The sequence below is a fragment of the Homalodisca vitripennis genome, chromosome 1, assembly GCF_021130785.1.
Source record: "Homalodisca vitripennis isolate AUS2020 chromosome 1, UT_GWSS_2.1, whole genome shotgun sequence".
In the NCBI taxonomy this organism is placed as follows: domain Eukaryota; kingdom Metazoa; phylum Arthropoda; class Insecta; order Hemiptera; family Cicadellidae; genus Homalodisca; species Homalodisca vitripennis.
In genome coordinates this window covers 158444199-158470617 of record NC_060207.1, presented here as the reverse complement: position 1 = coordinate 158470617, position 26419 = coordinate 158444199, and the positions used below count along the sequence as shown (strand labels likewise).

Genomic DNA, 26419 nt, shown 5'->3' with positions numbered 1-26419 from the left:
ATTAATATATCTGTCCTTAAGGAAATTAACTTTTTAAAAAACACGTTATTCCTTCCAGATATCTTTCATGTACATACCACATAAAGGTCATAATAATACTAAATCTTCCAATCGTTCTTATTATCAGATGTTCCAAAAATATTTTTACATCTTTCCGTGGAATAATACGTAATTTTTCTATTTTACTGTCTTCAAAAATACTATCTTTAAGGGCTGTGAGGCTGTGACTAATATTTTCTTTAAAAAGAATTCCAACCAAAAACAGATTTCACCATCTTAAAATAAAGAATTTTTTATAGCTAGCGGGCAAAATAATGCAACCATGGAGTTGATACAGAAAAAGTGGAATCTTAGGTTGTATAAAAAAACCCACAATCGGAGGATACAATAAGGAAATTAACTTTTTTTGTGTGAATAGAACAGGTTATTCCTTCCAGTTATCTTACATGTAAAGGTATCTAATATAAGGTAGTTTATTTGGTTAGAAAAATTCTCTGAGGGTTTGTGAAGGTCTTGTGTTTTTGTTTAATTTCTTTCAGCACCAGTACACCTACATGTTACTGAAATTTAGTATAATTCCAGTGGTATAGGACACAGTACAGTACAAAGTCATTAGATTTTTTTATACACACTTTTGGCTTTAACTTGTCATTGACAATGTCAATTAAATCTGAATATTTGTGTAGGATCAAGTTTGCAACACTGATAAGTAAGGGATTTAGTAAAACACCACTTCATATTTCAAGAAGTATTTATTAAAATTTATTATTAATTTCAATTAAATATAGCTTGTATTCACATTCTTTGAGAATTTTGTTGTAAGTATAAATACAGGATACTCTTAAATAATTTTCTGGTTCTTGAAAAATAACAAAATATTATTTATTAATATTTTTTCAAGTATGTGGTTTTTGTATTGTATGAAGAAAGTAAATAATATTTACTTTATTATTTATTATGTACTAAGTTATTTTATTTAAATTGTAGACAATTTATATTATACGTTTCTTGGAATACACTCCAGGTCAGCTACTGGATGATTACAAATAAAATGTATTTCTTTAGAGTTGCAGTACTGTAACGCTATTGTCATAGGATATTGGTACCCTTATCGGCTAATACTGTGGCTAACACGTCTGAATGTGTGATGTAAGTGTCACATTCTGGGAAATTAATGTCACTATCATAGTCAATTGATTTTAAAACGATATTTCAAGATTAAACACATTATAGGAAGTAATAACTGTACTTTTTATATAAACATAGGTCTGCTTATATTATTGGTATGCCGAGTAAGCAAAGTTTAATAGTTTTAAGGAATCAGCAAATTACATAACACATAGGAAAACTGTAATTTATTGTTAATACAGGAAAATCATAGTACATTTTTCTGTCATCAAAATAGTTTTTAACAGTATAGTAATGATGTAGGTATTGATATCTTTATTTTTATGTTTTTGTATGATTCTATTCCAGAAATCGTGTTTTCTGTGTTCACACAGTTAGCCGTTTGTTAATGAATTCAGATTACACACTGCTTTTTCTTTGGACAGATCGGAAAATGTTTTGTCTGCTTTCATTTAGGACAGGTCTACAGTTATCTAAGACGATTACGAACCATAATAACAAATTCATATTCGCCTTTTCTATTTTTCACAATAGTGCATTCGGTGGTAATAAGTTAGAAAAAATAAATAAGAATCATACTCAACCACTAAACCTTACAGGCAGACACTATTATGGGTATTCGATTGGGGGTGAATGTAATGTAGTGTTTGACTAAAAAGTTTTACAGCAATGACATTAATTTCTCCGCATAGGGATATAATTAAATCGTCTATATCTACTGAGACTGGCGTGGGGAAGAGGCAGGAAAAGCATCACTCATGGTATCTATCCATTCACGAGCCGCAATTACAGATGAGTAGGCGCTGGGCCGATCTCCGCAGCCGATTCCCCACGAGGTGATGCCGATCTGCACGTACTTTCCTGAGTCGTCCAGCAGCGGACACACCAGTGGGCCGCCCCCGTCTCCCTGCACAAAACAGAAATCACATTTTTACTGTTTCAAACCAGTACCAACGCCATTATAGTGTGGAAAAGACCATCGTATTTAGAAAGAATGTTGAGTTCATAAATCAAACTGTTATGTAGAAGAAATACATTCAGTTCAGAATTGTCACATTCTCGTACATATACTTTTTCTAATTGTTTAATACAAGTTGTTCTGTTAGTTTCCGTCTCCGAGATTGTTTCTTTGCGATAAAAACATTTCTTACTGTTCACGTTTAAATCGTAAAACAAATGAATTTCAGTAGTTTGTTTTGATCATTTCCTTGTGTTCGCATTGGCCAATAAAAGCTAATAGCAGACTAGTTTGCTTGCCGCAGTGCATTTTCCGGAGTATGTACTATGTTATGGATGTTTCTCGGAAATTATTTTAGGTTATGGAATATAAAGAGGTTTATGTACAAACAGTAAACAGTATTAACAGAGACAAGATTATCTGCTGTATACATGCAACACCAACCGTGCAAGTGTCTGCAAGATCCCTCCCAGCACAGATGAAGCTGCTGTGAAGGTTAAAATTTGGCCCCAATTTTGGCACCTTCCTAAACTCCTCCTGGCATTTGTTAGAGTCCACCAGAGGCAGGTGCACCATCCTCAGAACACTTCCAATTCCTTTGTTACCTACAACATGGTAATGTTCTCATAACTGCCAGTGTTAGTACGAAATTTTAGACCATAATTGTCAGGTCATAATAAAAATAGTAATTTAAATTTCTCTTTTATTAACTGAGTGACACGGCAAAACATATTAAAGTTTTAAACAGTTAATTAAATATAATATAGTTTTACGATATATAAAAACACTCCATATAACATTATAACATATTCTCTTATAATCACATATAATAGTATATATCACATGATTAACATTGCTAATTGGGTTTGAAAAGTTTTGTGTGGGAGAAGAATTGCAAGTTAAAATAAATCCACACCTTGTAAATGTGTACCTAAACATTACAGGAAACAACATGGAAGCAATGCATTGATTCCATTAACAATCTTAAGCCGTGAAAAAGCTATGTACAATCCCAACTTTAAGGATCTATACAGTATATTGTCAAACAACATTCTTAAAATTAAATATATATTGAATTTGTTTCTCAAGCGTACCGAAGCCACCAACGCCCCAGCCTGTAGCTATACAGTTGGTACTGTTGTAGATGGTATCCCTGGAAGGCAGGCAGATTGGAGCAACATTGTCCGTTATATCTAGTGGATCATTCAACACCAATAGTGCCACGTCGTTTTGTACCTTGGACTTGTCAAAGCCAGAGTGCAGCACAGTAGCCGAGACAGTTCGGTCCTGGTGTTTGTCGGACTCCAGGATATTGGTGGTGTTCCACACTCCTGCCTTGACTCTTAGTTCGATGGCAGAAAGTCCACTGCAAAAGGATGGATGTTACGAAATATATGGGAAACTTACAGTACTAACTTTGGATTGGCTTAATTAAACATTGTATTACTTTGTTTTATAGTAAAAAAATCTACATTTTATTCAGTAGATGTGTAGTTATTAATTATGTAAGTGCATTTAACATTACAATTGTAGAAAGAAAGAAATCACAGTGATAATCAAAACATAGGGTGCTCCACAATAATAAAAATATAAGGTAAGTTTCACCATCTAATGGTAATTTGGAGAGGGAGGGAAGGTTTAAGGTGTTATTTTACGTTTAGTAAATACAGTTTGAAGATGTTTTATCTTTTTTAGAGAATGACATAAAGAACGAAGACACAAACCAGAGGAAATCGGCTACAATTGCTCCACAATTAACCAAATTAAAATTCAAAAATCTTTATTGCAGTAGTAGACAATCTTTACAATGCAAAATTCAGAGATACGGGAAATTTTAAAATTGACATTATAAAATGTATGTAACGTTAACCAGCGTTTTAAACGAGTTCTCACTCTGCCTAGATCGTTGGGGAATTCTTGATTTATCCTGGACATCTGTTTGATAGTGTTCACCTGCCTGTGCCGGTAAGTGTTAATAACTACCGTTCTGTGCCTCCCATTTTGGTAGTTTACGTTGCCCCCAGACTCATGCCTATGTATGTCTTGATTGAGCCTGGATATCTGTTTGATAGAGTGTGCACCTACCTGTGCTGGTAAGTGTTAATAACTACCGTTCTGTGCCTCATAAATGTTTTGCTCATTTACACCAACATTCATACAACATTAGTTTCGGGATTTAATTAATATTTATTTAAATTTTGATTCTTCCAGCGGTCATCCATGAATTTTACGACAGAATAAAACGCATTTGACACCAGTAGGCGCTTCAGAAAAACGTTAAACTGGTTTTAACCATCCGACTATAGGAGCCGATTGAGAAGTCTGACTCCAACCTGTGATGGCGGGCTTTCGAAAGCCACAGTCATCTGCTGTTGAGCACGGTAGCTCTCCCTACCTCTTGTTTCATAGAAGTGAATGAATACCTTGTATAAGAACGCATATTGATTGACAATACAAGGCAACATCCAATATATCGAGGCAGGGCAGAATCAGCAATTCAAGCTTCCTAAAAGCATAACTACACGACTCTCTGATGTTCAATTGGGAAATTATTCTGACAGCTTTTTGTAGCCTAAATACTCTTTCTAGTCTGTATTTAGCACAGCTGCCCCAAAGTCTTAACCCAAATGTCAGGTATGGATAAATGACGCCAAATAAGCTATCAAGACTTTTGTGAACAATAACTGGGAAGGTTACGCAGAGCGTAGATGCCTGAAGTAACACGAGCACAGATATGGTCAACATGATTGCAAGCCGTTTCCGGCCCTATGTTTTGGCCTTAGATCTTAGTGTCATGGTGTGTGAATGAGTTTTGCTGGTTGAAGTTTGCTTAGTTGGCATAATATTTTTAGGTTTCCTACTTGGTTATTTTATTAATATTGGTACCCAAAGTAGTCTAACCTTAACCGAAGGTTGACTTAGTGGTTGGTCTGCCATTTTTATGTATGAAGCCTCAATAAGTTTGCGTTTAAAAATTCTCCTCCCGGTGTATTATGTTGGCTTCGTACCATTTCATGTAATGATTTTCAGACAAGCAATGTTGAGCAATCTTAGACTTTTCCACAAGTATTTTCTTTAGTTTTTTAATTCTCACATTTAGAGGTCTTTTGTCTCGCCTATATATTCCCCATTACAAGAACATATTATACTGTAAACACAGTTTTTGAATCCTGTGTGCCATTTTTTTTTTTTTTTTATGAGACTTTGTCTAAGAGTGTTTTGTGTTCTGAAAGTGGTTCTAAATATTATATTTCCTGCCTACTCTTCTAATTTTTTATAATAATCCCGGCACTAAGGGATCGACATGTACGTACATTTTTCTTTGTTTTCATTCTCTGACTTGGATTTTTCTATTGTTTCTTTTGCAGTTATATATGACAGAGTGAGGGTATCCGATTTTTAAAAGATCCGATTCAACGTTTTTAATTTTTTCTTTAAATCCATCTTTGACTGAGCACAATCTTTTTTCTGTGTCAAACTATGAGTATGCCACTCTTTCTTTGACAGATTTTTGATGATTCGATTGAAAATTTAGATATTAGCCTGTGTGTTTTTTTACAATAAACTGTTGTCATAGGGACGGCACTATCTCTTACTACAAACACATACACAAAGGGGAGTTTGTTTTGAATTTCTATCTCCATGGTAAGGCGAATGGAGAGAGAAATGCTGTTAATGTGGGACAAAGACTCGTTAAGTTCAGTGTCTCCATTTGGAAGACGACGAACGTATGATCCACGCATCTCCATAAGATCCTCGGTTCGAACTGAGTTGAATCAATGGCCTTTTCCCCAAACTCTTCCATAAAGATGTTGGTGAAAAGTGGGGATAGAGGAGATCACATCGCCATTTCTTCATCTTGACGGTAAATTTTGCCCTCTAGTTCAAAATAGTTACATTAGTGCATAGCTCTAATAGTTCCATAATTAAGTTTATGGGAAGTGTTGTTCTCTTGTTTAAAGTTTGGTCTTTTAGCCGAAGTAGGTCTAAACGTCCAAGTGGACATACATTAACATCGTGTGGCGAGCGATTTCATCAAATACATCCGCTGGGCAACATTTTCATCCAGCAGTTGGAAGGACGACAGTGGTCGGTGCCCCATTTAATAATCCGGCTGGAACTAAAATTCATGATGCTAATTGTTGCTGGATCGTTACCGGTGGATCCGATACAATCAATATTTACTGAAACGTCTTATGCTAAATGGCTGCATATCCGTCTAACTGTAACGTATGTTTTAGCTCTACCGAGTTCGTTAGGTATTATGAGTAATTATATAGGCTGACCTTATAGTATGAGCCGTGGTCAATATGATGTTGGGATAAATGATGGATCCACCACACAGAAACTCCTGTGATCCAGACGGTCCCACCTTCAATATTGCTACCATCCACGGAAACTCGCCAAAAGTAGTCATAGTTTCCTCTGTAAAAAGCCGAGTAAAGAAAATTTTAAAGGTTATTTAAAAAAAAATGATAATCAAGTTGTCATCTTAGTATCGATGGATGGTACTGAGAGAAATATTAGAACCTACATGAAAGGAGTCTTAGATTACCAACCATCTCATTTTTAATAGGACTACCACTCTCATTGATACCTGTCAAGAAAGAGCCAAACTCTTGATTTTTAAACCGATCGAAGCATCCAGTTTTATCACTTAACATAAAAAAAGACAGAAATGTACAGGTTTTGGCCCAAAGATTCAAAGGTTGGCTTTATGGTTTATTTTGAAGTTATTTTTGAAGTTATAAAACGATACAAATGAAAAATTATGAGGAAAATACAATTACGATAAATTTACACTAACAAATTATAGCTACGTAATGCAAAATTTACTATAATATTGGTTAAAGAACAACAAGGAGTTAATATAAATCAATAGAACTTCCTTAATTAATTACCCGTAAATTAACAACACTTGTTAAAAATCAGTGTAACTTTGCAAAAAATAATAGTACGTCTGTTGCGTTAATTATGTATTAAATATACTTATGTACGTCCTTAAATATAGTTGCGCCTAAACATATTTAAATATACATATACCAGACTCTGTATTGCAAGTAGAGCAGATGCGGTGTGTGCGTTTGTGGATATGTGAAAGCAGGTAAGTTATAAAACTTGTATATATGGACTAAGGTTCATATTGTAGTAATCATAAACACATATTGGTAAAACATTGCAGCAGATCCTTTTTCATATTGGAATAGTACACAACAAATATTGAACATTAACTGACCAATAGATGTACTAACTTAACTTAATCTCTCGCCTTGTACAAACAAACCTGAACGGAAGATCTATATTTCCTAGCTCTGAATCACTATCTATTTACAAAAATGTAACAAATCAATAACAACCGGTCACTAAGTTGAAAATGAATTATTTATAGGACGTACCAAAACTATCGAAGAGCTTCCAATCAACTTCGGCTCTCCCGGTCGCGTCCCCTCTCTTGCCTCTAACTCCACAGATACCACCTCCTGAAGGCTTCGGATCATCGCCACAGCAGACCTCGTGGTAGTTCTCGCACTCACTGTAAAATCATTTTGAGATTAGTAAAAAAAATCTGGTTATGAGGTCGGATGATAACGCGCATGTATGACCAATGTTTCACACTACTCACTTGTTACCCAATTTGGATTTTCCTGGAGCATTGTGACTCTAAATAATGCTGTTCCATTTCTTTAACTGTTGAACAGTTGTTGAGAAATTGATTTTCGCAGAAGGAAATAAAGAAAATCATCCATATAATGTTCGTAATCCCATTTTGTATTACTTCCCTAAGTTAGTTATAGTGTATTTTTTTATTTCTTACATACTAGTTGAAAGATTCTGTCTAAACTATAAAATATGTAAGAAAACGGGATAACTAGCGTTTATCAAGTGTGTTTAAATTTGGGATGGTACGATGGCGTGTTTTGGGGTTAGCCGCCAAAGCATGCTCTCTCCCCCCCCCCCTCTGTATGGCACAAGGCATTGTTCTGACCTCACAGCTATACACTGTACTACGAACCTCATCTGTAAATGTAGCTACAAGAAAGCTACCAGAACTGTACCTGATCTGATTTTGGGACACTGTATTTTTACAGGTACAGTTGTTTTAATGTTCAATATCCATTAAAACAAGCCATTGGCGTAAAAACAAATCTCTGAAAAAGACTTACCCATTATCAACTATCGTGTTGTTGCAGTAGAAGAACGGGATACACATACAGTTGCTGGTGCCGCTGGTCTGGGCGAGCGAGAGGCCGATAGCTGACATCAGCACAGCAGCGCTCGCCAACCACATCTTGCTGCCGGTACCTGTCATAGCCGAGGGCGTGTCGTCAGTAAGTGAATGATTGTCTCAAATGGAAGGCAGAGACCAATTTACACTTGTGACATTCGTATGAAACGGATCACTCTCAATAGTTCACCCGCTAAAATCACAAATACTGTGAAACCGCTGGTGTTTTAGAGCAAGTTATAGTTCCTAGAAAGAATGTAACGTTTTTTGAACCTTGGAAATAATTGACATCTTTGTGCTGAGTAATGCTCTTTCTACCGATTTTCTCTCGTGCAACGGAAGATGAAGCAAAACGTAATAAAGTATTCTGAACTGATTATGACCGGATATCGTTGAAACCTTTGATATGACTTCATATTTACATAGATGCGAGACTAACATCTGTAAATGGAATATTGTGCATGTAGCAGCAAATAAAATAAACATAATTCTGATGTATAAAAACATAACTCTTTTTGAATTTTGAAAACTCTGATATTCCTCACCATTCTACGTCAAATTATACAGTAATTATTTATTTAACTGTGTGTGTGTTTATATATATTATATTATTATATGTATATATAAACACACACACACACACACACACACACACACACACACACACACACACACACACACACACACACACACACACACACACACACACACACACAAATATATGACAATGATAGCTCTTAAGGGCAGGTTCATTCTGAAACGTAAGGTTAAATCCATCGCGATTACATTTTCAAGCAATTTTTTAAGATTTTATATTTAACAAATCTTTATAATAATCAATGTCATAAATAATGTTCATTGGTTCCTATCTGTATTGCTCGTCAACATTATTATTATTAATTCAAGTAGGCAGGGGTCAGTCCAGGATCATTTATGGTAGTTTCATCATAATATACTAATTGTGCCAAATTAAGCGAATGGAGTCTCTGAAAATATTCAGGACTTCAATACACGCACAAAAATATCTAAAACTCAAGAAGTGTTGATTGCGAATTAAATCAACCCTTTCCACTTTAGCTACGTAATGTGTAGAAGTGTTGGTTATTTGGTTGATACATCTTGACCAACAACTATAAATGTATATAATAAAGTTTTTAAATGAACTAAATTGTACATACAGTATACACAGTACTGAATATACGAGTATGTAGCTTCACTCTCTCTCACACTCAACTATGTTAATATACTTAGACGTTTTAATAAAAACTATTAGTTACAAGAGGAATTTAATAATTATAATTAATCAATTCGACTGTAGTTCACATACATTTGTGTGAAATACATGGCATTCGTAAAATATAAACTATTTCAATACTACCCTTGACAATAACTGTTATTAGTAGAGACGTACTAAAAACGATAAGCTGCAACTTCACATCATTTACCGAAATGTGGTATTTTCATAACAACGTGTGTATTATGTAAGTTGTTTTTATCATCTAACTCTATACATTTATATTTATGAAAACTAGTCTGAGTTTTGTTAAATTTACATATCATACATGTAAATTATTTACATAGTTACAGTAATATAATAAAAAAAGTATGTCCTCTTCTGTAATTGTTCTACTGGAGTATTTTCCACAATTTAAAATTTCGTTTGACTGTTTAATTTAACTTAAAGGGTCATGTATAAGAAGAGGGATATCACAATATCTAAATATTATAATTTACCTTTCATTGATTGAGTAAGCCACAGAGAACTTGCGTGAACTGAAAACAATATCAAGTTTAGCTTCTACTGAGAACAGAATTTCTGAAAAGTCAATCATTAATTCTCAGATAACCTTTGTAACAGGAACTCTGACCCAACCTCGTATAATGCAAGAAAAGTTAAACAACATGGAGATGATTATCACAGATAGGTCACATTATTAAATGTTACTCAATTCGTGCGTTTGAGGAAAATGATAGTTGATTATGCCCAGGCCCGGTTCCTACATTTGGTGACCGAGGCCATGTTTTTTCGGGCATGGGCGTTAGTTAGGTACCACACGGAAAGGTACGCTAGTCATGGTATCTCGGTTCTGATTGGCTGAGGGTTTATCAATTATTATTTACGTTCGTTATAATTGTAAAGAATTTTGTCCACCTTTTATATACGAATAATATGTTTTTTAGTCATATAACAACATAATATTCGACATACTGTATAACAACATAAATGTAATTTGTACAAATGACATATTTATATACTGATTACATTAATAGTATATGGCGATTAATGTACTGTGCTTATAAGGTATTGCAAACTAGAAAAATTGAACAATTGGAGCGAAATGTTTACAAACCAAGATTAAAAGAATACTACTAGTTTTGGATTGTAAAATGTTTAGTACATTGGAAATTGGTACCACGTGTAAGGTTCCGGAAAATAGAGTCTCCACTTTCCGGTTACCTATGGTGTGTACTACATTGCGAAAATACGTTAAAAACAAATCTTTTAATATTGATTTTCCCCCATACTTTTTTTATTCTGCGATCCCCATCGCTATCACACACCTATGGGAGAGAAACATGGCTTATATATTGTCATTTTTTGTTTTATTCTAATGTGCTATTAATTATATGTTATATAATTAGCTGCTTTTCATTGAGTTAAGTTTTACCAGGTCTTTTCAAAATATTGAGTTTGTTATAGTTGTGTTACATTGTATATAATTTGTTTTCCTAATGTGCATCCTAATTACAGTAGTACTCGTAATATCACTACACTTTTTGGCGGCGAGATGAACACAAAGTAATGATGATTTATAAATTAATTTTCAAACAACTTCAAATCAAATTAATTGTTCTTAGTAATAAACTACATAAATAAACTTACCAGCCTATTTACTAATTTTTTTAAGCAAGTAAACTAAGGTTGATTCTTATGTTTATAAATGTCGCTTCCTTTGAAAATGTTTAAGCTAGATGTGAAAAGTTTTCTAATTGCCTAGAACTCTTTGCAAATTATTTATACAATAAAAGGGTTCATTTAAAAAAAAGTATTGCTCAACTTTTATTTTATCTATTGGATCGGTAGATTACATTGCCCTATCCGCTTTTCTAGGCCTCCAGGAACCAAAGCTAAACATAACTTATTATGACCGTGTCAAGGTTTTAACCTATTTATTCACAAGAAATGTATTTTCTCTTAACACTAATTCTAAACATTCACCAAAAGAATGGCCAATGAATTTCAACTTTTGCAGTTATAATAAATACTTAACAATGTTTTAGCTGTAAAGCATAAACATTGACGGTAAAGAACCTCATAAATTTAATCAGACTTCAAGCTCAAACAATCTAACTACAGGACACGATGTCTTGTTGGGCAGACAACCGATTAAAATTCGAGCTTCGATAGATGTATGACAAAATTTTCAAGAAACCTTTTAATAGCATACCTATTCATAAGTTTAACTCAGTAAACGATGTTAAAATTATATTTGTTCAATTTTAAAGCGAATTAGAATATGCGTTTCAAATCTCAAATTCTCTTTACAATTTCGAAATGGTGTGGATCCAATCTTTACAAAAGAATGCGATATCCTGTAGCACTGCCAGAGCAAGTAGACAATAACTTGTTACTACTCGTATTGAACCAAGAGAAATTATGTAGAGTTACAGCTTCAGGTTGGGGCTCGCCATTCTTTATCGTTCCTAAACCCAACGGTGGAATTCGCCTGTGCATTTACTAAAAATGTGGGGTTAACGATAGGTTTGTCGATACTATCCAATACGTCCCAAAACACAAATCTACTTAGATTCCGGTTATTCTTAAATGGATGAGGAAGTAGGAATATCATTCAGTGACCATATTCTCTCTCAGGACTGTTTATTATGCCATTTATTATTATGCTTGTGACGTCCTTGTTACTCAATTGTCATATGGTTACAAAGCCGTATATCACTGCTAGTATATTTATAAAAGGTTTCAAAGCCCATCGTAAAAATAAATATTATGTTAGGAAAAAATAGTAAACATATAAATTGAATCGACATTATTTTATTACGTTCAAGAAATAGTATATACAATAGTTGTAAAATGTAATAAATAAATATAATTATGTCTACGAGAAAATGCATGTATGTAAAATATAAAATACAATAATACGTTATAATACATGTAAATCATGTTGGTTTAGTTAACCCACTATTACTGTCAATGTAAAATTGAGTATGTATAGTATTTTTTTCTATTTAAAATACACGAGGAGCGTTTACTATTCATATTTTAGTTACTACGAAATTGTGAAATAGTAAAAAAATCAAACTACAAGATTACGATCCTTCTGGACAAATCCTATTTAGATACGCGTTGTATCTATCCATTCACGGGCCGCAATTACAGATGAGTAGGCGAAGGGATGAACGCCGCAGCCGATTCCCCACGAGGTGATGCCGATCGGCACGTACTTTCCAGAGTCGTCCAGCAGCGGACACACCAGCGGGCTGCCTCCGTTGCTGCCTCCCTGGAGAAAACAGAACATAATTGTTTATTTTGCTTTAAGAATACCCAAAAAATAATTGAACCAGTAAAAATATACACGATGCTGTAATTGATGATGCTTTCAATAATAATTCTGGCAGTCTTGCTCTTTAACCTGTATAAACGTGTTTACTATTAAAAATGTTCCAACAGTCTTATTTCAAACAATTTTCTTAAATTTCCTTGTATTAATATTATTAGATAACAAATTCATTATATAAGTAAGGGATATATAAAGGAAACATTAACCGTACATACGTGATCCAGTTCCCTTCCTGCACAAATAAAACTGTTGTGAAGGTTAAAGTTCTGCTCCAATTTTGGCACCTTCCGAAATTCCTCCTGGCATTTGTTAGAGTCGACCAAAGGCAAGTGTACCTTCTTCAAAACACTTCCGATGCCTTTGCCTACAACATGAATCCTACACAGTCAATATTTAATCGTTGTGAACATTCTTTATTTTAATCCTAGCACTGTCGTCTTAATTCATTGTTATGGGTTAGAGTAAATAAATTATAATCCAAGATTATATAAATGGGGCTTAGCAAGTACCATATTTGCCGATGCCCCAGTCTGTGATTATGCAGTTGGTATTGTTGAACACGGTATCATTGGAAGGTAGGCAGATTGGCGCAACATTATCCGTTATATTTAGTGGATCATTCAACACCAATAGTGCCACGTCGTTGTGTACCTTGAACCTGTCAAAGTCAGCGTGAAGCACAGCAGCCGAGACAGTTCGGTCCTGGTGTTTGTCGGACTCCAGGATATTGGTGGTGTTCCACACTCCTGCCTTGACTCTTAGGTCGACGGCAGAACTTCCACTGCAACAAAGGAAGGCTTATTGATCCGTTTTCTATGAATAAAAACCACTATAATGTTCTAATTAAGCTAATTTCATTACAAAATGCCTATGTATTTGTTTCAGTCTGTCATATATGGATCTAATTATATACACTTATGCATTATACCGGCACACTTAATGTATGTATTCATGGGACATGACAATGAGAAAGATTGTCGTTGCTCCAGAGGAAAATTAAGGAGCCAAATATTGATCAATTAAAAACGTATTTAAAGACACAAGTTATAAAATATTACCGCTTGATAGACTCCAAGAAAGCGACAATGTCGTTTAGCAGTATTTTTTGTACTTACATGTTGGAACAATGTATCGATAGTCAACAACAGTGCCATGTTAATACAACATTATTGTCAGCTCTATAGTTCAGTAGAATAGTCGTACAGTCGTAGTACCCTGTGTATAGTCATAAGTAATCAGGAAATACACTTATAATGGGTTTTTACATGTACTGTACATACTACCTAATTTACCTACTTGAGTGTACAGATTGGCTGACCTGATAGTATGAGCCGTTGTCAATATGATGTTGGGATAAATGATGGATCCACTACACAGATACTCCTGTGATCCAGACGGCCCCACCTGGAACATTGCTACCATCCACGGGAACTCGCCAAATGAAATACAATTTTTGATACCGTACCTATTTTGAATTTTAATATATTGATGGTTAGTACATAGTCGACTGGTGTATTAAACATTACTATAATGTTACGGTGTTAGTAGCGTGGTGTTGAATTGAGAGTTTATTTTACAAACTCAGAATGGAAGATTAAGATTCATTGATAATAACAGATGCACAAGATATTTTATACATTAATATACTGCACTTTGAGATATGTTTGAACTGTAAGCTATATTAAACAATACAATTTTGATTTTTAAACGCGAGGGTAAAAAAACATTAAAAGCCCAGTGGATTTTCTGTATACTGGAACTTTTACAGGGGGCCTATAAGTTACTCTATACAATTTCATAATTTGAATGGTCTAATCAAAACAAGTAATAAAGCGTCATAAAGCATAGTTCTGACTTGCTTAGTTTATAGTTTTCTGTACTCGTGTTTGTTACGAAATCAATTATACCATTAAATTAAATAAAGTTAAAAAATTACAACTGTACATAATAATCATAATAACAACCAAGAATTAGTAAATACAATATTTCAACGTTATCAATGTTATCGACGTCTCAGATAAAAGACCAATTGTTGGAAAGAGTGATTTGAAATACTGTATTATCTAAAACTGATAAGAGATTGTAAGAAGGATCCAAAAATTTAATTTACTCTGGCCAATAAAATGGGCCTTAAAATGGAAATATTCGAATAAAAATTCAAGCAGTGCTGACATTGTTGGTTGTATCGCTTCTTCGCTGATAAAATTTATGAAAGCTCTTACCCATCGTCCGTGGAAGTGTTGTCACAGTAGAAGTACGGGATGCAGGTGCATATGCCGCCAGATTGGGCGAGATAAGACATCAGTATTGCGCTTACGAACCACATCATGCTGCTTCTGACTATTGTTTATATAATGTGCCAAATACAGTTATCAAACAAACATTAGAGTTACTTTTTAAACTCTGCTAGAAGTTCACACTGGGTTCAGAAGGTACAACCTGCACTGTTAAGGCTTAGCTAATTTTCTCGTACCCGTTGGTTTGTTTGAACATACTCATTCTATTACTCTCAATGCCACACAATTGTAACTGACAAAATGGCCTATATTGAATTTCAGATTTTATTGACTGGATTTATTACCTGTTTCAATAAACCATATCAATAATTGAAGAAAAGGTTAGATACTAATTCACAAACAATAATGTCTACGAGTACGTCTTGGACGGCTAGTGGATTACCATAAATCAGTCAATGACTACTCAAATTCTATTTGTCTAATCTACTCTACAGCATTGCATTCCTCATGTTTTAACAATTTATTCGCAAAAATGTGTTTTTAAAATAAATACATGAGAGTTGCTATATTTGTAATAATTAAACTGTCCTAGCTCCTTATTTGCAAAATTAAGGAGTCATTATTTGAATCACTTGTTTTAGTACCGTTTGCCTTCCAGCGACATCTGTTCGATGAAATGGGTTTATGTGTCCAGATTTTTGTAACTAGAAATTACAAGGATCCAAACAATGCAATCCATCATATTGATATATTACTACAGTTGTCGAGCTGTAGTTATACAGTTTTCAATTGAGACAAGCGTCAGATACAATATAAAGTCATGAAAGATTCCAATTGGCGGAATGCCGATTTCCTGACACCTAGGACGGCACAGTACTGCTGCAATAAACAACATAATGATATATCATAACAATATAAAACATAACTGAATGTTTCTGAGAATTTCTGTCAGGTCTATTACTAATTGACGTTTTGAAGTGTGTTGAACCCGTGTTGTATTTGCAGTAGGGCGCGGTCCGGAGAGATTTTCGAAAAAGAAATAGCCCTTTTATTTACAGACACACTAAGAATGTTAATTTAAAATTTCAGTACAGTCGGTCCAGTAGGTTTAACGTAATTGAGTAAGAAATTTAAGAACTTCATACGAGTCATAAGAACTTTATAAATCTAATGAGACTTCTAGCACAAACAATGTACTTTTAACGAGACAACTAAAACTGTTTTAGCAGTTTCAGTAAATCTAGAGAACACACACTAAATCGATTTTCTGAAACCGGTACGTCAGTAAAGGCTTTGTGAATTGCATTGAAAAGCAATGAAGCAGTGTTTACGGTGTGGTAACAGTAATCACTAGAAAAGTAACAGTAAAGTAGACTTCTAAAAGCTCTCACGTAATATAGTATGTAAAAAGAAAGGATATTTATCAAGAGTAAGTAAAAATAACTGCTCACACCTTTTAAATATATTCAGTCCAACATTCAAAAATGTTCAAAATTTCTTGAATGTTTTACTATCCGTATGTCTTTTGAAGCATGGTCGAACTGAATACATTTTAGAGGTTTTGAGCAGTTATTTTTTACGTTACATAAAAAAAAATTACATTACAGTAACATCTAATTACTTTTCGTTCGGACTACAGCAATTATAGTTTAACTATTTGGAATGATTTCCAATATTGACAAATACCTGACATATGCAGACTTAAAATGGCAGACGTCAACGCTTTTGAAGTTGATTCCAGTACAAATCTTTCACAGCCCTCAGCTACAACGAACCACAGCTAGGCTCTAATAATCTTTTCGGTCATACAAAGATAACATAATTAAGCCTCTATAAAAGGTAAATATTACTGTGTCACTGTTACATACAATGGTAAACTGACTTTAATTGGTGACCCACACATCGTACCTGGAAACACGATACTTGTTGGGCAGACAGTTGTTTAGAGGATAGAAAGTTAACAGTGTAAGACGAAAGTTTCAAGAAACCTTCAAATAGCATATCATATTCACTACGTAAGGCCAGTAACGATGGTCAAAATAATTCTTTCTTCAATTTTTGAACTAATATAGAATATGAGTTTAAAATATCAAAGTCTCTTTAAAACTTCGAAATGGTGTGAAACTTTTACGAAAGAATGCGATATCATGTAAGCACTGCCAGAGCAAGTAGACCATAACGGGTTACTCTAGAACCAAAGGTATTATATAGAGTTACATCTTCAGGTTGGGGCTCGCCATTCTTTATCGTTCCTAAACCAGACGGTGGAATCCGCCTGTGCGTTTACTATAAATGTGGGGTTAACGGTAGGTTGCTTGCTACTGTTCAATACATCCCAAAACACAGCTCTACTTAAGTCCAATTATTCTATAAATAGACAAAGAAAAAGGAATACATTTCAGTGGCCAACACCTATTTCAGGGTTTTTAATTATATTATTATACAGTGACGTATAATACCAGCCATGTTCTCTATTCAAAGGTGGTTACCAAACGTAGATTAATGATAGCATATTTATAAATGGTTTCAAATTCTATGTGTAAAAATAAAAACTATATTAGGAAAAAGAATAAACATTGAAATTAAATAAAAAATTTTATTATTTTTAATAACTAGTGTCTAATAATTAGGCTATAACAAAAAAAAAATAAATGTATTTATGCCTACGAGAAAATTTACGTATGTAAAAACGAAAATACAATGGAGCGTTATGACACAAGTAAATGAGTACCATATCGATTTAGTCAAGTCACTAGTACTGTCAATATAAGTTAGTATTGCTCGTTCTTTTAATTTAAAATACACGAGAACCGTTTACAATTCATATTTATGTTACTATTGAAGTGTCAACCGTACATAGGACCAAACTACGACCCTTCCTGACACACTGTCTCTAGCTACTATGATTTGCGATGGAAAGTTATAGGGAAAGCGGCACTCGTGGTATCTATCCATTCACGAGCCGCAATTACAGATGAGTAGGCGCCGGGCCGATCTCCGCAGCCGATTCCCCACGAGGTGATGCCGATCTGCACGTACTTTCCTGAGTCATCCAGCACAGGGCACACCAGCGGGCCGCCTCCGTCTCCCTGAAGAAAACAGAACACAATTGTTTATTTTGCCTGAAGAATGTCCACAAAATAATTGAACCAGTAAAAATAAACTCAATATAAACAATGCTGTAATTAGTACACATCGACAATTGATGATGTTTTCAATAAAAATTCTAGCAGTCTTGCTCTTTAATCTGTAAACACTTTAAAAATTTTTCTAACAGTCCTATAGAACGCAATAGTTTAATTTGCTTCAAAATAAACTGTAAAATAATTGAAGCAGTGAGAGAATACAAGACAATAGAGATTTAATTCACATCGACGATCGTTTAGTTCAATATAAATTCTGGCAGTCTTGTTTTTGGACCTTTGAAACGTTTTCAAACCAAGGGGTTTTCCGACCCTCCTATTGCAACATATTTCGTTTGATTTCTTTGTATAAATATCATTATATAGGAAAAACACAAGTTAAGTGAAGAAAAGGTGTAGGAAATACTAACCGTACATATGTCAGCCAGATCCCTTCCAGCACAGATGAAGCTGCTGTGAAGGTTAAAGTTCGGTCCCAATTTTGGCACCTTCCGGAACTCCTCCTGACATTTGTTAGAGTCGACCAAAGGCAAGTGTACCTTCTTCAGAACACTTCCTATACCCTTGCCTACAACATAAATCCTAAACATTAAATGTTTGATAATTGGAGGCAATCCATATTTTAACGTTAATTACAAGCACGGTTTTCTTAATTAATTCATTGTTATGGGCTGAAGTAAATAAATCCTAATCTAAGATTATATAAACGGTGCTCAGCAAGTACCTAAGTTCCCGACACCCCAGCCTGTGGCTATACAGTTGGTACTGTTGTAGATGGTATCCCTGGAAGGCAGGCAGATTGGAGCAACATTGTCCGTTATATCTAGTGGATCATTCAACACCAATAGTGCCACGTCGTTTTGTACCTTGGACTTGTCATAGCCAGAGTGCAGCACAGTAGCCGAGACAGTTCGGTCCTGGTGTTTGTCGGACTCCAGGATATTGGTGGTGTTCCACAACCCTGCCTTGACTCTTAGGTCGATGGCAGAAAGTCCACTGTACAAAAATAGATATATTTTGAACCAATCTATGACTTATTAATATAGTTCTGTTTAGAACAGTTAAAAGCCACTATAATGCTCAAATTTTGCTTATTTGAAACAGTTTTGCCTATGTATTTATTTCAGCCTGTAATTTGTGGATCTAATTATAGATACTTGTGCATTATACCAACACACTTTAGTGTATGTATTCGTGGGTCATGAAAATGAGAATTGTAGTTGTTCGAGAGGGCAATTAACGATCTATATATTGGACAATTTTAAACATGTTTAAAGACATAACTTACAAAATGTGACCACTTTATCTTGTCCCAGTAAGCAACAATGTAGTTTAGAAGCGTTTGTTGTATTTAGGCTAATGTTAGAACAATGTATCGTTAGTCAACAACAGTGCCATGTTAATACAACATTATTGTTAGCCCTACAGATCAGTAGAATAGTCGCACTACCCTATGTATAGTAAAAAATAATCGGGAAATACACATATGATACGGTTATATATTAATACTAGTGAATTGACCTGCTCGAGTGAACAGATTGGCTGACCTGATAGTATGAGCCGTGGTCAATATGATGTTGGGATAAATGATGGAGCCACCACACAGAAACTCCTGTGCTCCAGACGGCCCCACCTTGAATATTGCTACCATCCACGGAAACTCGCCAAAGGTTGTTGAAGTGTCACCTGTAAGAATTAAAATTTTAGATACCGCACCTAGTTTGCAGTTTTAATATATTGGAAGTTAGTAAATGGTCCACTGGTGTTATGAAACATGACTAGAGTGTTACGTTGTTACTTGTCTGGTTCTATGGAGCCTTTACATCACAAACTCACAATGGAGGTTTAATATTCATTGGTAACAACAGACGCACAATATATTTTTATATTATTTAGTTACGCATTTATATAATGCACTCTGTGGTATTTGTAACTGTACGCTTTATGAATCAATAAAATTTTGAAGAAATTGAAGAACTATTTTTACGGGTGTTAGATTGATGTAAATAATTGATTTTGTCATACGCACCGTAAGGGTCTTTGACCCTCCAGTCGACGTCAAACCCAGATGCATCTTTGCGCTTGCCTCTAATTCCGCAGATACCTTGACCGTCTGGAATAGGAGATGGTCTCCCCTCGTCGTCATTACAGCAGACCTCGGTGAACCTCTCACATTGACTGCAATACGATCATCATATATCAAGCATATACAGATCTCTGTTGGTTGGGATGAAATGTGCAATATTTGAAATTGTTAATTTGTTAATAACGACTAATCCACTAGTGTTATTAAAAACCATTGTGACAACTGGTTTATAAAAAATTATAAGTTTTGACGCAACATTATATATGGAAATAAGTCGATTTCGACAATCATAAAAAGATACATATAGCCTAATTGAGGGATAATGATCGAAGACAATCGCAGATAAAATCAGTGCAAAAGTTATACTAAGTGAAAATTGACTTCGTGGTGTAATTCCAAATCAGCCGTAAGGCATTTAGATAATAATAATTTAAAAAAAGTTTATGTTCTATTACAGCAAAGGGAAACAGTTTTTATAAATCATTAAAAGATATTTTTGTTGGAAAAGTAGTCAAAAATGTAATTTGAGGACATTATTTTTATATCCAAAAATGCTTGAAAATGACCAAATGTTAACTTATATAAGTAAACCATATAACTCTTGAAATCATATAGGGTAATAGGGGTAATATTGGGTAATCATAATAGGGTAGTAAACTGTATCCTTCACCTATATTTATGTCAGAGTACTACTAATTTTAAGATGTTTGCATAAAACCAATATTGAACTAGTGTTTTACAAGTGGTGAAGAAAAGCCGTACCACTTCGATCCTAGCACGATCATCTAAAGAGAAGGCTCATTACAAAGATCAAGGAATCACATATATTGACACCAAATATTCAAAACCTGTTAAAGTATAAATAATTGTCATTAAATACAGTAATATAAAAAGAATCATAACAACCAAAAATAATAAAATACAATTTTTCAAACTTATTAAAACCAACAATAATTGTTAGCATTAATTCTACTAAAGGTATTCGTAACTGAAAGTTACATAATATTATACGCAGCAGCTTAAAGAACTGTATGACTGTTAAGACTGTATGGTCTTGCTAACAAACTGATTCTTGGAGAAGATGATTATAAATAGTATATAAAATTGATGAGAGACCGTAAGATGTCTCTAAGCTAAAAGGTTAGTTCTAATATTTTTCCATTTTCATATTACTAGACTACGTATGTAAACATTAAGATTTACTTTTCGCAAATGACGCTATAATACTGCAATAAATAATTAATCCGATTTTTGGAAATTAAACACTTTATTTCTAAAAGAGCAACAATTATTCACCCCTTCGCAATATTTGTCCCTTGGTTTGGTTACATTTCGTAAAAGAAAGAAAACTTTCTAAATGCTGTAAGTATAATGTCAGTACACTTGTAAAGATACCCAATTTACTCTGGCCAATAAAATAGTTTTAAAATGTCAATGGGAAAAGTCGAAGGGAAATTCGAGCAGTGCTGACATTGTTAGTTGTATCGTTTCTTCGCTGATAAAATGTGAAGGCACATACCCATTGTCCGTGGAGGTGTTGTTACAGTAGAAGTACGGCACGCAGGTGCATTTGCCGCCGGATTGGGCGAGACAAAGACTGACGGCCGACATCAGTATTGCGCTTCCGAACCACATCATGCTGCTTCTGACTGTTGTAACAAGTTCATGTAATGTGTCAAATATTGTAGATTAACAGCTATCAAGGAAACACTATGTTACTTGTAAGACTCTACTAGAAGTACACTGTGGGTTCAGAAGGTACTGATTGGTTTACCTTGTTCGCCCGTGACTTGCTGGTGTGATTGAACTGACTGAATTTATTCTCTATGTTAAATAAACTATGTTAACAGGTTGAATCGAAATTAAGAATGCCTTCGTCTCAAAAAGCTACTGGATGAGCCCATAAAACAGTCAAGGACTACTCAAACACTATTGTTTAATGTATTTTACTGTCTACATCATTGTATTCCTAGAACGTAAACAATTAATTCACAAGCTTATTTTTTTATATAACAATGTGGTATATCCATAATAAATTAACTACTGTACTCCTTATTTTCAAAAGGAAGAAAAAAGTGTTAATTTGAAAACAACTTGTGTTAATAAGCATGTAATGTTCGCTTGCTAGCGAGGTCTAGGTAGGTTGGAAGGGTTTTTCATGTCCAGGTTCTTGTAACAATAAGACGCAAGGATCCAAATAATACAATCCGACACTACAGTTTACAGTATACAATATACAGTCATGAAAGATTCCAGTAAGCAAAATGCCACAATGCTGATTAGCACTTAGCAACATATTTACAGATTCATTTTTATTTAAAAGATTAGAAAGGTGAGCACAAATTAAAAGAGGTCAAATGGCTTGCTGAATTGTTATTGTTTTAAAAATGATTTTTTCGATTAAAATTTCTTTCATCATTCCGGTATCCTCCCGCTGGATACGACACTGGTTGAGAACCACTCAAATATAACATTAACAATTTAAATCTTTCAATGTATCAAAACTGGTGTTAATATCGCCCTAACTACGAGGTGCGAGTACGCCATTCCAAGTGGCACGTAACATGCTTCGCTAAGCTCGCATTCACAATTTCAAATCTATATAGTTCTTTGTATTCTCAAGATGACCTATGGACTGATAGACATACAATCATACAGAAAAGAAATGGTTTCATCCTCCCTAAAGACAAACGAAAAATTGTGTCAGCCTACTGAGTGATAGGCTTCAATGACGCTCAGCCAAATCTCATGGTCAAATTGGACACGCACCATTATATAACTAATTTTTATTTATGTAGAATTGAAATTTATTGCAAATTTAAAGTCTAGAGGTAAAATCTTTCTCGAGATATCTTGCCATATGATACATTCACATTTTTGTTTAGTACAACAGATTTTATAGCAGTGTTCAAATAATACAAATTTGGGTAGGCTAGTAAGGGTACTACAACGTAACAGTGCGTTAAAGTGATATTATCGCCGATTTTTGACATTGACTCCAATCTTTTATTTTATTTTTACTCTATGAATAAAAATTTCACTTATTAAATTCGCATATGACTGTACACAGTTAGTTTACAACTTTATTTTATTGTGCTATTTTATCGTTGTCATCGTGGTTATCCATGAGACAATAATGTAAACCTATTTACTAACCCTAAGCCAAATCTCATGAGGTGACAAATGAATATTAAAATGCAACTTAATGCAAAATTTCAAGTGTACAAGTCAGTTCGTTTAAGACATCGTGTGGTCAGTTAATCAGACAGGCGGACAGATAGAGAGAAACACCAAATTTCCAGCCCCTCGAGTGATAAGCTTCACTAACCCTCAGCCTACAAATAATTTTGTTTTAATAAGAAATATACAATACAAGATATCAAGGTACATGTCTCCAGGAGGGTTACTTCTGGTTGGTTTATACTTTTCAATTGAGGGGTACAGTAAAGCCTATGTGTAACTTACATAAATACAGTTCTATTTATTATGCCCAGAAGCGGCACATCACTAACTGGAAATGTCGAGATATTGGTGTGCAAGGGTAGATCGATAATAACCTGGACAAAAGAGCGTGCTACCTCTGCCCGCTTTGTCTGGAAAGGCTGGTATAGAGCTGGCCTCTTACCCATTCCGAATATCTTGACACTACGTAAGCGACCGCAATTATCCTTTTAGCACTAATTGCAACGAGAGGTTTCTCAGCTTCTTGCTCAAAATATTGAAATAAAAATATGTTAATGTTATGTCAAATTTTAAATATTCCATAAATTTAAGATTAAAAATTTTAACAACATAAACAATTCAATCCACTTTACCTATCTTGTATGAAAGTTCGGCCTTAATCTGATTTCAAGTTTCTGAGTTATAAATTTCCAAAGTCCAGTTTGGTTCGACAAAATCTTTCGTTCCTACTGACATAACTGGAAGTTAGTATTAGTAAATAGTTTGTTTTACATGTTTAAATGCAGAAATAAACAATCTAAATTAAAATTAACTCCCATAATTGTAGTTCTACTAGTTAATTTGTGATTAAAGTTCAAACACGGGTATCTGAACTTTTTGATCCTATAGTAAAGCGAATCGACTTTTTATAATTTTATCGTCCCCACAATTGTGCCGCCCGTAGCAAACGACCTCCCCCCTGTCCCCCTTTAGCTGCGGTCTTGGATAGATTTAGATAGAAATATGTTTCATTAAGGCATTAGCACATTTAAAAGCCTTACCACAAAAATTGACTATTTTTTACTATTAAAGTATTTAACGAAAAACTCAAACAAATGATTTGAAACTACACCAATAAATAAACTTACCAAATATAAGATTACTTTGCGTGAACACGTTTTTAAATATGTGAAAAGTTGTTGCTCTATAATGTCTGTGTTACATTAAGCAAACCACGAACACTGAAATAAACGACGATGAAAGTGAACGGTCTCTTATTAATTTCAATAATTCCTTGAAACAAAATATTTAACTCCATTTCATACGTCATGTTTAAATGTTGATAAGTTCTAATTAGGGACGATGTTTATTAAAATGTTGTGCAGAAAATATAGGGTTGCAGCTGAAGCCGGTTTATTTCCCAATTCGAAATTCCCAAGAGACTGATAAGATTAAATGCTGACAAAGCCAGTGTGATATTTTGATTACGCTAGTTTTCTTTTCCTAGTAAGATATCGCCACATTATTTTTATATTATTATAAATATAGATTTGTATATATTTTAGGCACAGCGATTTCAAAAAAGTAATATTATTTACTCTCAAATTATATTAATGTACGTCTATTCAACATTGCTAAATTTCAAAATGTTATTTAATTCATAAATTTTAAGTGTGATTTCACTATTTAAACAAAAGGTGGTTTATTATTATGTATATTTTATGTTTTGAACATAAACAATTATTAATTGAATATAAAAAATAAAAACAAGATATAAACACAAATGTATATTTTGTACTATCTATTTTAATTAACATAGGTATCTGATATTTTTTAAACGTAAACCTACCTTGGTCCTTGTCTAACAGAACCGAGTTCAACATAGAACCACCAGCACTTCAACAAAACGATTCAATTTCTATGAAGAAAGGAATTCCCAACCAAGTAAATGTTTTCCGACCCGGAAAGTAGCTCAGATCTCCCACCAGTCTTCAGATACATCTGGCAACAATAAGATTGTACTTAACCTCACTATAATATGAATCTATAATAATCTACCCAGATAATATTTGAATTGCCCAGGGTTATCGCAATCAAACGTCACTTTGTGAAATTCCACACTATCCCCACTGACGAGGAACACAGAAAAGCGAATTATACTATTTTATAAGTTATTTTACCTCGATGGCTGACGAGCTGAACAACTTCAGCACTACCAATCTTGCTACCATTTTGTTCCTGTTTTCCTCCTTCACACGCACATCCCCCACACTAGTCAACCTTGGACGAACCTGGATGAAATCTGATGCCATGCAAATGTCGTTTTTTACAATACAAAGTCAAATAAGGATTATTAGTAGTTTATTCTTATTTTCTGATTGAGTTTTAGTAAAGCCTATTACTAGAGAGGTTAGAAAAATTTCATTTCTCTCTGTCTGTCTTTCTATCCGTCTGTTTGCACGAAATCTAAAAAAAAAAACAGTGATAGTGAGATCGTTGATGGTGTATTGTACTTAATGGGATTTGCTAAGCGTTAGCAAACTTTTTAAATCGGTATTTTACGTAACCATGCTGACCACGCTGACCATCTAGAAAATATAAGAATAAATAACTTTGTAAACAAACTAAGTATAATTACTTTAGATTTGAACATGTAGAATTTGTATTCGTAGGGTAGAATTAAATAAATAACATAATTTATTTAAAAGTACGTTAACTAACCACAACCAAGACAGTACCTTAAGTACAGTATATTAACCCTACACCAGGATGTTTATCTTAACCTGTAGATTTTGAGACGGAATACAATAAACTTAAAGATGAAATAGAAAAAATGAAAATGACGGAAAAAGGAAATTAAAGATTTGGAAGAAAACAAAAAATAAGAAGGGGAAAAACAAAA

At 34.1% G+C, this 26419-nt stretch overlaps 2 protein-coding genes across 6 annotated transcripts; both read right to left on the bottom strand.

Annotated features, from left to right (window-relative positions):
* Window positions 1-733: 733 nt before the first annotated feature.
* On the bottom strand, window positions 734-25803 carry LOC124374945 (phenoloxidase-activating factor 2-like). Of its 5 annotated transcripts, XM_046833109.1 has the most exons (10): window positions 25367-25503; window positions 22297-22324; window positions 22130-22153; window positions 21875-22004; window positions 20299-20447; window positions 19817-19955; window positions 18994-19265; window positions 18680-18837; window positions 18074-18215; window positions 734-1893 (listed from the first exon to the last, which is right to left on the bottom strand). In XM_046833109.1, exons 4-10 carry the CDS (start codon window positions 21991-21993, stop codon window positions 1844-1846), a joined length of 1029 nt encoding a protein of 342 aa, XP_046689065.1. In that variant the 5' UTR covers window positions 21994-22004; window positions 22130-22153; window positions 22297-22324; window positions 25367-25503; the 3' UTR covers window positions 734-1843. The 5 variants fall into 5 exon arrangements, with proteins under 5 accessions (XP_046689065.1, XP_046689042.1, XP_046689059.1 ...); XM_046833086.1 differs by lacking the exons at window positions 22130-22153; window positions 22297-22324 and adding an exon at window positions 25698-25796 and having other exon boundaries at window positions 25367-25518; XM_046833103.1 differs by lacking the exons at window positions 22130-22153; window positions 22297-22324; window positions 25367-25503 and adding an exon at window positions 25698-25803.
* On the bottom strand, window positions 12348-13055 carry LOC124374979 (phenoloxidase-activating factor 2-like). The gene has a single exon (XM_046833114.1). The coding sequence runs from the start codon at window positions 12845-12847 to the stop codon at window positions 12665-12667; it is 183 nt and encodes a 60-aa protein (XP_046689070.1). The 5' UTR covers window positions 12848-13055; the 3' UTR covers window positions 12348-12664.
* Window positions 25804-26419: the final 616 nt, after the last annotated feature.

Bases quoted from the DNA above. Each gene is read 5' to 3' on its own strand.
- LOC124374979 (XM_046833114.1), bottom strand. From the start codon at position 12,847: ATGTTCTGTTTTCTCCAGGGAGGCAGCAACGGAGGCAGCCCGCTGGTG.
- LOC124374945 (XM_046833086.1), bottom strand. From the start codon at position 25,400: ATGTTGAACTCGGTTCTGTTAGACAAGGACCAAG. The intron at 19,266-19,816 runs GTCAGCCAATCT...ATTTTTGTACAG, and splicing joins ACCACGGCTCATACTATCAG to TGGACTTTCTGCCATCGACC. The intron at 1,894-18,073 runs ATACCACGAGTG...GTGAATGGATAG, and splicing joins TGCGGCTCGTGAATGGATAG to ATACCATGAGTGATGCTTTT.